This window comes from Penaeus vannamei, chromosome 4 (genome assembly GCF_042767895.1).
Source record: "Penaeus vannamei isolate JL-2024 chromosome 4, ASM4276789v1, whole genome shotgun sequence".
Lineage (NCBI taxonomy): Eukaryota > Metazoa > Arthropoda > Malacostraca > Decapoda > Penaeidae > Penaeus > Penaeus vannamei.
The window spans coordinates 40,707,727-40,720,226 of NC_091552.1; the positions used below are offsets into that span (position 1 = coordinate 40,707,727).

Here is a 12,500-nt window from a genome sequence, read left to right on the forward strand (position 1 = left end):
ACCAGAAGGCACACTTTGTAGCATCTGCATGCCACTGTTGATATGTGGCATCAGTAGTGTAGAAGGTTGGTCCAGGATAATTGTATGTCAAGATACCAGACCTTCCCCAGATTACAATCTTCTGTAATTTGTTTGCTTGTCAACCTACCTAAGGATGCCAGGAGTGCATGAATACATGCACTCTCCACTGCAATTCAATTTTGAATGTTTTGTTTACTCATAAGTCCTTTATCATTTAGGCAGGTTTTTCCAACTTTTTTAAAGCTTATAAGTACTGGATGATTATGAGATTATTTAAAAGTAACAAAACAACTTTTCATTACTTGTACTGAAGATTCAAAGATCAATTTGTAGAGCTTGGATGTTTATTAGAAACATATTACATGAAATTGAAATAATATTACTTTAGCATTACACAGTGATTCACTAGTAATATGTCTGCTTCTTTAAGATTATATACTGAAATAATACTTAACTAAATGGAATTTGATATTCAATAACAAACTAAAAGAGATATATGCCTCTTAGCCCACTAGAACCGGGCGCTTTGCTACCTGTATGTGGCCCAAAACCCTGACATTAGGCTTACTGGAGTGGCACTCTCCCCTTATGTGGCTTATGGGCAAAGCCCACACAAATACTTGTGTGTGGTATCAAGACTCATTGCAACCCCTTTGCAATGTTATCTCTTTCTGAATTTTTCCCCCCCCCATTTCCCAAAGTCTGTATTTGTAAATATATATTCTATGTGATGGTAATACTCTTGTCCTTGCACAGACTCCGTATTATCTCTAGGTAGTCTGTAACTCTGTACAATAATGACAACAATTAATTGTAGTTTGTTATTTGTGTAATGTTATTTTTTTATTATTATTATTATTTATTTATTTTTTATTTTTTTATATAATATTCAATTTTCTGTAATACACCCTGTGTTGTTGGTCAAGGTGGCAGATAGGATCCTGAACATAGAAAAAACATCCAACATAGAGCTGTCACTCTTTCAGTAATGATACAGGATTGTTACATTCCACACTCATTTAATGATAGGAATAATGCAAGAGCCCTTAAACCGAAATTCTCATGACACTAATTTCCCATTACCAGGCCCAAAGGCAAAATTTTCCTTAACCAAGGTCATGTCACACAGTCCTCAAGCCAAATTTTTTCATGGTATGATGGTCATCGCACCCAGGTCTAAAAGGTTAATTATTGTATTGGTCATTAGATTAAGCATGTGATATGCATAGAAAACTAAGTGTTTACAAGCACCAGTATGAGAGTACATGGCCAGACCGTTAGAGGACAGAGGCGCTTGTGACCACCAGGTTGAGAACCCTGCTCTAAGGAGCAAATGCTAGGTCTAGTTTTTATGTCAAATATTATTTATCATAATTATTAATGTTATTATTGTTATTAACACTGTTATAATTATTATGATGAAAGTTATTAACAGTAATGATAATAAGGTAATGGCGAGGGAATCTGGAGGGGGAGAGGAAGGGGAAGAAAGAGGGAGGAGGGAAAGTGAGATGGACTGACCGACTGAATGAACGAACAAATGACCATTGTGTTATTTGGGTTTCTTAAACATTACAAATGTATGTAGAGGAGCAGTAATCATTAGTTCATAAAATTTTAGTATATTCATTGGTCTGGAAGGCTGTGTTGGGGTGGTCATGTGTATGCAAGCAGGCAATGCATCTTATAATTTTGTTCTGAGGAATAAACAGACATCTGATGTGATTCTTTGGGACTCCAGTCCATACAACATTACAATAGGTAACATTGAGATATACTAATAAATAATCATCTGTTTGAAGGTTTTATTGGACAGAACATTTCTAATATGATACAAGGTGCCATGTTGCTTACTGGCTTGCTGACAATATCTTGGATATTTGGGGTTCAGCTTAACCCATTTACGTCGGGTGTCGGAAAAATAAACATTGCCGTGTATCCCGCCAGTGTGATGTTGGATTGAAGCTTGCGCTCCGATTCCGTTGTGGGCCGCGGCCGATATTTTTGGTTTCAAAATTTACCGGCGTTAGTGGGTTAAACTGTGGTCACTTTTAACAGCTAGAAATTTAAGTGCATTTGATAATTTTACTGTCAAATCATTGTTCTGGTAAGATGTGAAGCATCTCTTTGTTTCAGTGAAATATAACAAAGTAAGTTTTATTAGTGTTTCAATTTAGTTTATAACAGAGATTCAAATTGCTTACTTGGCTCAGGCTGTGGTTGGTATTGGTGACTAGAAAATTAATGTTTGGACCAGCATTGTCCAAGGTGGCATCATCAGAATATAAAGTAAAATTAAATACATTGCCACAGTTTACAAAATCATTCATACATAGTAAGAAAAAATATGGACCAATTGTGGAACCCTGTAGCACTCCATTTAACACTTTACTAGTGGAAGAGGAACATTTACCACATGAAACATAGATAAGAAGGAAACAAATTGTTGACCCAATCTTTAATACCATACTGATTTAGTTTCCCCTTTTAGTATTCTATGGTTTACAGTATCAAATGCTTTGTTAAAGTTTAAGAAAATACCAAGTGTGAACAATTTATTATCAAATGATTGTAGTACTGTGCAGATAAAATCTGCAAGGGCAGATTGGGTAGACTTTCCAGAGACAAAACCAATAGCATTTGCAGTGTTCTTCTAAGTGTTTTAATGCTAATTTCTCAAGTAGTTTAGCCAATGCTAATAGCATAGAAATGGGGTGTTAGTTTTTATCACCTGCTTTAAAAATGTGTATGACTGGCAATCTTTTGTGTATTAGGGAATATTGTATTGTATTGTATTTTGAGTTTGTTCACTACAGTTTACAATAGTGTTAAGCACTCACATGATTGGTTCTGAGACTAGGAAGCACTAAGGAAATGGTGAGGATGGGGGGTATTGAGGTGTACATGCCATATCTTATGATACTACTTATTTTATACATACTGTTTTCATGCACAAGTAGAATAGAGGCAGAGTTGACAATAGAGGCACTCCCATAATTAGTTTGGGGAGACAAAGTGGGTACCAAGGGAATGGGAAGATGGGGGCATTTGTAGGTTGTTCTATATGCAATACACTAAGAAGAAAAACAAACAAACCTGTTTTTGTGAAGCTCTACTGTACTTGTGACTGCTTGGAAACTTTTTTTTTTCCAGAAAGCTCATAGCATAGAAATGGTTATTGCAATATTGGTACGTCTTCAGCAGATCTATTTTAGCACATATCCATATTCTAACTAAAAAGAATTCTTACAAATTTATAGTTCTTTAAGAATATGGATGTTCATTATTCCTTTGACACTGAGTGACTGTTATACATGTTATGGTGAATTTGATATTTTCACCTAGCAGATGCTGTATGGAAATGTCAAGAGCACCTTGGGGTTTTCAGTCAGATACCACAACCTTGCAACTTATATATCCAACTGGCAGATTTCCATTGTTTCTTATTGTTTAGCTAGTTACTTGGCAATTTACATATTTTTTTGTAAATAATTTATATGTACTTTTATTTTACATAACAAAAAGTATATATATACAAATTGACATTCAGAAGTACTCCTGGTACTAGTATTCTAGATGGTTACATTCAGATCATCTGTTAAACATTTGCATATTTATTTGTTATGGTGTGTTCTGACTTTGGTCCTTTTATTTTAAAATATAGAGACTTTATGGTTGCCACTCCAAAAATGCTTTTGAAACATTAGTTCACCCCCTATTTGACAATGTCTAATATACAGGGAGGAGTTTGTTATCTTGGTGGTTATTCACTGTGCAGTTCAGGGCCATAAACTATGTTCTTTTTTCCACTTAATCTCTAACTACTCGTATACATAATATTACCAGTTGAAATTTGAACATTAAACAGTTGAACACTTCTGTGGCAATGTGTACATGGATTTCTTATCGTAAGTATATTGGCTTAATGCAAAGAAGTGTATGTAACTGTAAGTGGAATGAAGAATGTACTATTAAGAGTATATTATGTATATATAAAGAAGCAGAAAATTTTGATATACACATATACTTGTTACAGTTTGATACAAAACATATTTTTGTTAACCCATTGACAAAATATTAGAAATATGAAGTATTCAATTAGTTTGTGACTTATAAGATGATTAATTGTCGATAACATACTTGACAGATAGCTTCCCAATTAATATGACATTTTTTTGTAACATATTGACTTTCTTCATACTTCACAAGACTTTTGCTAGACCTGACATAAAAGCAAAGAAATACCGACACTTTATTATATAATGATTTATGCTTATCAGGAAGCCATACTAAAGAATATAAGTAATTCCAAGTGACAGCTACGCAGTCATGTTAGTTTGGTAACCTTCAAGATGTCAAGTGTATTGCATGGACTGTTAGGTATATATGTTCCTTCTGTTTTTTTATTTTGATATTTTTATTAGATGTATTTTTTGTTTTGTTTATGTTATTATTACTATTCGTATTATTATTATTATTATTATTATTATTATTATTATTATTATTATTATTATTCAAAGAATACTTTAAGACTGTTTTTACATATATAATTTTCACAGCAGTTGCTTTTACAGAATTTTTCAAGAACTGGATAACCTATTTTTATCCAGGCTTACAGGTTATAAAGATTCAGAAAGAACTTTTATAACATTATTTCTTCCAGTTCCAGTACAGGAATATTAGAAGAGATAGGACAAATGATCCCTTGGGAGAGAGATTATTACCTAAGGGCCATGGGCTTGGCTATATTTTCAGTGCTATGATTGTCTGATGTTTATTATATTTTTTCACTTTTCTTTATGTCGGCAGTATTTATCATAATTCAGTCCTAAGTTGAAAGTGACTGGCTGTAAGATAAGCAAAGGATCAAATAATTGAAAATCTACTATTTATGAAAAGTAGAGACTAATTTCTTTAATTTTGCATAGAAGTGAAATTTGTAATATCAGCAGCACGATTTGGAGATTTTATCATTGTGCTGCTATGGTTTATTAGACTGCTTCATTCCTCTCCAGTATTCAGACTCAGAGTCAGGGTTTTAGAATTGTGAATTTGGAAATTGTCATTTGGAACAAAAGACATCTGAATAGTAAGGCTATAAAATTTCTGTATGTCTCATAGAGCAGCCCATGGTGTACTTTCTTATCCCCTTGAAATTTGTATTTCTGTCTAAAGAGAAAAACATAACGCAGTTATTAAGCTGAAGTAATCATTTACTGTATAAGACATATTATGAAATATAATCATACATGTACCCATATCCATTTTTAATTTACATTGGTCAGATCATTTAGCTTAGCTCCACATTTAAAATTGAGATGTTCTTGAATGTTTATTCCATATTTAAAAGACAGGTTTTGAATGTGTGCATAATTTCAGAAGCATTCGAGATAATGAAAAAATGAAATGTGTATGAAATCATTTTTTGTCAGCTTGTGTATCTATAAGTGTGAAAGAAGAGTGGTTTGACTGAAGTTTCAATAATTTATAAATAGAAACAGGATAAGCCATGATATATTTGTGATTAAGAAAAAAAAATTATAGGTGTGGGAATCATTAAGTATTATGGTTGTATTTATCAACAACAGGATAAAAAGAATATAAGATATGCTCCAAAAGCAAAAGAGATAACAAAAAATCATATAATTGAAACTAATGTAATGTATGGGCAACTTGGCTAACTTTTGCATTTTGTTAATTTTTTATTTCATTACAGGTAGGAGAGAGAATACGAGTGATATTGGACTGTGACGACAACACTTTAGCATTTGAGAAGAACTATGAATTTCTTGGCGTTGCATTTAGAGGTAAACTTGACACTTTTCTTTGGTTTATTTGAGAAAATGTCTTTGTTTTTGTAGTCTACTAAGATAGATGAGAATAATGTGGAATTTTTCCTGTCATAGGCATATACTTTCTCTGTCAAATAAGTTTAGTAGTTTTCTCTTTATCAGTATGATTAGTCAGAAAGTAGGTTGTAGAATGAGTGAATAAATGAATGTTTTTTTTTTTTTCTAACATCTAGTGTTTGTGACAAACATTGATGCATTTCCATTTCTCCTTCTCTTACATTTTCCTTATCAATATTCATATATGTAATTAAACTATAATGCATTTGTTTTGTCTTTCAGGTCTGCCAGATAAGCAGCTATATCCCTCTGTTTCTGCAGTTTATGGCAACACAGAGGTGTCAATGGTATACTTAGGACCCCCATTGGATGGCTGACCCGCTGTATGCTTAGCACAGATAATACCAGGCTGCAGAGCGCAACATGGTTCCTCGCTGATCTCAAGGGATTGTCCGCCCACAAGCCCTCGTACATTATGACGGGTGTGCGGCAAGTCATGTATGGCAGTGGTCGACTGCAAGAAATGACGCTTCGGCTCTGAAAGATGGCTTTCAGTGAGTGATGGAGCTCAAAGGGGACAGATGGCCAATGCAGGAAGACGGCTGTAGTGTGGTGAGTTGTCTTGCCGTCTCCCAAGAATAGAGCTGTATTGTACGCAAAAATAAAAGTGAAAATGAAGAATAACAATAAAAAAACACATAGGAAATAAGAGAAAGATATTGTGACTTCCTGAAACATTTAGTGGCTTTTTTATGTTTAAAAAAAGATGCAAGCCATTGACGCCTTACAGTTGTTGAAAAAAAGGCATAGGATGCAAACCAAAGGGAAGATGTTAGCAGATGTGTGAAAACATCTTCGTTCAGTGCAACAAAGAAAAAAAAAGAAAAGCATGCCTAACAGAGTTAATCTCTGCACTATGTGCAATGTGCCTTGAGAAACATAATACTGGAGGAACATTGTCTTTTAGTCTTTTTTATGAAGATACAACTGTTTTAAATTATTGTATATGTATTTGAAAAAAGTATAGATATATATGTCTGTTAGCATATATATATATCTGTAAAAGCTGATTAACTTTGTAAACATGAACAGAAATTAAAGAATAATGTCATGCTACAAAATGCAGTATTCAGGAGTAGAGGGAGCTTCTCATGTACTACCAGGTGTGTGTACAGCATTGGCTTCTTTTTTTAAAAAGGATTTTGAAAAAAAAGTGTAAGTCTGAATGTACAAGTAATTATTTATTGAGGCAAATAGTGATATTATCAGCATGCTTATATTTTGCATTTGTATAGTTTAAAATGTTTATGCATTGATCCTTCCTCATCTGTGACTGAGTCATGGATGACGGGTTCTGTTCCATCTGTGGAATGCATTCCTTAAGCTCCCACCTTTTTTGTGTTCAATGAAATGTGCTCAGGTAGCACATGATCTAGTCATTTAGTAGCAGAAGTGATCACACATTTCATAGATTGATGGTGAGGGATTGATAACTTTCTTTTATGCTTTCATGTACGTGCATCAATCTTTTCTTTCATTTTGGATATTCTCTCTCTCTCTCTCTCTCTCTCTCTCTCTCTCTCTCTCTCTCTCTCTCTCTCTCTCTCTCTCTCTCTCTCTCTCTCTCTCTCTCTCTCTCTCTCTCTCTCTCTCTCTCTCTCTCTCTCTCTCTCTCTCTCTCTCTCTCTCTCTCTCTCTCTCTCTCTCTCTCTCTCTCTCTCTCTCTCTCTCTCTCTCTCTCTCTCATTTTTTGCTGTCACTCTCTCACTCTTTCTCTCAGCCTTTAAGTTTTCAATTGTTAGATCTCATGTTTATCTTGGAGTATGTTGTGATATCTACTTACATTTTCCAACCTTGATACAGACAGTTCTTTGGTGCTTTTCCTTAGACATTCCAGTTGCCAAGTTGGTCAGTACACTTTCTTGGCTTTTCATCTTCAACCTGATAGTCATTCCACTTTAGTGTGGAGAGATTACATTCCTGTTTGTTATTATATATTTTTCATCTTCCATTGTTTCTTTTTGCTCCTTGCTAAATATGTGATGGGAGGAATATAGACCAGAAAAAGTTACTAATACAAGTCAGGATGCCATTTTCATGTGTAGAGTGTAGCATCAGATCTTTCTTTTTATTTTTTTCACTTTAATCCCTATGTATAAAAACAAAAAATATGAACAGCCTGTGGAACGGCTGGTGTTCATGTGCAGACAAAAAGGGAAGGGGAGTGTTACCTGATGGCAGCTTTTCCCTCATTTAAGCTTTTGCAATTGTTGTGATTTTTGAAGACTTCCTGATTGTTCTGATGTATTATAATTATTACTATTATTATTATTATTATAATTATTATTATTATCATTAATTATTTTTAGTATAGTTGATGTTGCCAATAATTTAATTTTTTAGCTCTATGTTTAATTTTTATTTGTACAAATTGTCGTGATACAGAACCTTAAGATATTATTTGTGTTGAATGAGCAACAGATCTTACCAAAAGTAGGGTTAAATTTTGAGTGTATGTGTGTGTGTGTGTGTGTGTTTGTATGTGTGCATAAATGTATTCATATGTGTGTTTGTGTGAATTTGTAGGTGCATGTGCTGGATGTGAACCTGTGACCATATACAAGTGCATTAATGAAAGTTGGTTATACCTTTGAAAAGGATGAACAAGTACAACACACACAACTCAGTGCAATTACTACTTATGTATAAGGCTGTCCGAGCTATTGCTTGTTTATTGTGATTATTCAAAGCTGATTGTATTTCTTTCTATGGTTGATATCTTTACCTGATGATTTTCATTTATGTTACCAGACCATTAAGTTCTAGCCATTAGCTGTATGTCATATTTGTGTACATTTTCACACGTGAGCCTACATGTACACATTTCTTTTCTTATACTTTATATATTTTTCTTGTTACTCATACTCACACTCACTTGTTGTCTCAGTTTTGTATTTGCATTTACACTACAAATCATACTCACATGCTCAACTCACATTTATAATTATAAGTGCAAATGACTTTGCATTTTTACCTTTTAATTTTGTCCTCTACTTAAACATGAAGATACAAATCATAGAGGATGCAGTTAGTTTTGAACCTATACCTAATGCTTGAATGATTCAGGTTTCATGTGTCAAAGTTGAATGTAGAACCTAATTTATTTGTTAATGAGTGCACTGTTCCCATTGGTTCATTATTGTTGATATGATAAAGCACTGGCATTGTATGTTATCTTTAGAACTTTTATCAGGCACTTGAAAGTTACTTGTAAGCTGAACACATAAGGTTTAATGCTTTTATAATGAAAGTCTAATAAATATATTCTGCATGCCATGTCATTAAATTTTGAAGGAAAATCTGCATGTTTTGTAATTTCATTATTGGGCATCTGGCAACAGAAATACAAAATGAGAATGATGAAATAAAGGAATATACAAAAAGAGAAAAATGACAAAAATCCTCAAAATGATTGGATGGTTCACCTTTGTAATAAATGTTATTTTACAATGTATGTTAGGGGATGTAGTGTATGTTGTGTTCTTTTTGTGTCATTATGTAAAATATTAGTCACAAAGAGAAAAAAATTAGATCTGCTATTGGTCATTACATGAACAGAGAGAACTTTTTAGGCTTCTTAAACATTTCAAATAACAATTTTTTCCTATGTTGTACTTGAATGCAGAATGAAAAACAAACTGGAGAGACTGGACATTTTTACATGAAATGATAACTATAAATCTACATCACAGTGGTCTCCTTCGTACCAAGTGTTTTATATGGTCTTGTAGAGTAGAAAGATACTGTTTAGTATTTTGTTATGTTGGCACTATTTGCCCAGCATGTTCACATATGTACATATATTTAAGATTTGTAAATATTTGTTTATCTTTAATTCTAGCACAGGAAGCAGGGATGATGGTGTGTGTATGATGAACTTGTGTTAAGTGTGCTCTATGTACACTTAGATTAGGGCTGGTAGTGGTTGCAGTACAGTTTCAGAATCTTCATGAACTGTATTTTTTAATTCATCCAAAAATATGTTCCTCTCCTCTATAATGGGTAGCTCTGCACATTCATTTTCATGGCTTTAAAGCAGTTACTGCATAACCTCATTAATCATCAGTGTACATCTGTCATGATCATCACACATGAATATTGTTAGTTGTTTTTAGTTTTTCATCATTATCTTACATCTGCAGAGGATGGGATTAAATACTGTAAAGGAATGTTGTGCTGAAGCTGGTATGATCTAGTAGAGCATGAGTTTTTTGAAGAGACTAGTGAAACGTGGTATACTCATTGTGTAGCATACCAGTATGTTTGCATATTCTATAATGGTGGGCAAGAGGTTTCTGCTATGTACTGTTAAGAGTAAAAGGAATCAAACTTCTTGACATGGTAGGAAGTCTGTCCATTAGACAAAAGCAATATACATTCCATTTCTCCAGAACTATTTATATATTCCCCAGCATTCATTCATTCTAACCATTGCTGGTAAAACTTGTTAAATATTTATTTTATGTAAGGAAGTGGATGTAATAATGACAGTTTAGGTCTGAAATTATTGATGCTGTTACTGGTTCATACTGCAATGCAATTCCAGCCCTATCTATCATTGAGTGAATGTTGAATAGACATTTTTCACTGAAGTTAAAAGGAACTTACATAATCAGTCATGTAGAAGTCTTGTCAAGTAAATCATTTGAACTACCTGTTTGACCTCTTTACTCCCTATTTACTTACTCCAATATTACCCTGTTTTTACTAAATTTCCAAAGATTAATGTTACTTACTGTTAGGAACTTTTGCTAAGCATTACTTCTTGTATGAGAGAAAGTTTACTTTATTTTAAGTGCATTAAGCAAAAAAGTACTGGTATGTATCCCATTTTTTAAACGTAAGTACCAAAATTCTTTGTTCAAGTAATTATGAGACTGAGTTAAAGGGGTACATTGAATGATTGATATATCTTCTGTCTTCCAGTCTCATGAATGGATAATTAAGTTTCAGGTATATATGAATTTAGAATTGTGCAGTTGAAAAAAAAAAATCATCATTATATTCGTTAATAATATTCTGGTTTTATATAATTTAAGAAGAAATCTCTCACTATAGGTTTGTATCTCGAATTTGTTATTTATTATTTATTGTATAAAAATTGTGTTAACATTGTTGATATGATACATTTGAATGCAAACAAGGAATGTAACATTATATTGATATAAATTTAATAAAAAGGATTCTTATTCAGTTGACAGCTCAATAAGTTCAAAAGAAATTACAAATCTTATGGTATTTTTAGCAAAACTCAAGATAAAGAAACTGTACAGGTATGAAAGATGACCTTCTAAGATATCTTTGAAAGTAGATAGAGAATTTTAAACATTTTGTTTGCAGCTAATCAAGACAATTTTAAAAATGATAATTACACAAATGATATTCTCTTCAATAAATATTTTTATTAAATGTAGACCAACTTATTGTATCATTGCTTATCATTTATAGTATATATTCTTGCCTCTGGCATTTATCTTGCTATATGGTGAGCACAAATACACAAAATATAGTTACATTTTATCAAAATAACTTATATTGTTTAAATTCTGTTAGATACATATGAAATACTTCTCATGCAAAGCCATTAGACATTCTAAATGCAAGGTTTACAAATGATAAATTTTCTGGCACTCTGTTACATTGCCCCCATTGAAAACAACTTTCATGTAAGTATCTGACTTGAAACAACAATCAGAATTGACCTGCAGCTCTTATATATGCTAAAGAGAAAACAGTGAAAATATACAGTTGCTAATTGCAGGGAAGAGAAAGACAGCATTTTCTTACAGGAGAGTGAGAGCCCTAAAAGACTTGAATGAAAACTATATATGCAATATTGCTTATGAATTTATTTATCTCATAATTCAGTTTGAATACTTTGTGACCTAAGAAAACCAACTTATATTTGACACACTACAAAAAACAAAAAAACAAGGATGACTTCATAGGAACCTGAATTATATGAAAAATGCATGGACTTAAATAAAATGAGCAATGAAGAATAAGCCACTCAGGAGAGAGAATTGTTTTACACACCAATGCAAGATAGATTGGTTGGTTTATTGTACTTCTTGTGTATATACATCTATAGCTGATTGTTCAGTTAAGTACAACACATTAACAAAAAACATTTGTAGAAAGCTATGTACATCATAGATGAGTTTCTTTTACTGTGGCATTAATTTTACACATATTGCATGGAGGTAAAACCACCTAAATTGCTAAAAGAATCAATGGGTTTAAAGTTTTTTTCCGATTCTCTGAAATTACATTTTGGAAGTATGGATTACTAAGAGGGTTATTCACACACACACTGCAAATACAAAGAAAATTTAATCGTTAACAAATTTCATTGTAAAGCTAATGTGAACTGGAGAATCACCATGTTAATACAAATCATGTGTAAGTAGGTAAGTGTAAAGACTTTTTTCATTTGTTTTATCTAACATCCAAGTGACTCCATGTTCATCTTAGTAACCAAAACCTCTCTGAGTCAGTCCAATAAGTTCACAGCACGTGAAACCCCCCGTCTGGCTTATCATGTTGACTGATAAGCTTCAAATACGAATT

The 12,500-nt window shown here is 32.8% G+C and overlaps 1 protein-coding gene across 1 annotated transcript in view; it reads left to right on the forward strand.

Moving 5' to 3' along the window:
- Positions 1–10,585, forward strand: part of Fsn (F-box synaptic protein) — a 29,116-nt gene extending 18,531 nt beyond the window's left edge. Inside the window, exons 2-3 of the mRNA XM_027372173.2 lie at positions 5,738–5,828; positions 6,153–10,585. Of these exons, the coding sequence (XP_027227974.1) occupies positions 5,738–5,828; positions 6,153–6,247 (186 nt within the window). The 3' untranslated portion in view covers positions 6,248–10,585. The remainder of the gene's footprint in view (positions 1–5,737; positions 5,829–6,152) is intronic.
- Positions 10,586–12,500: the final 1,915 nt, after the last annotated feature.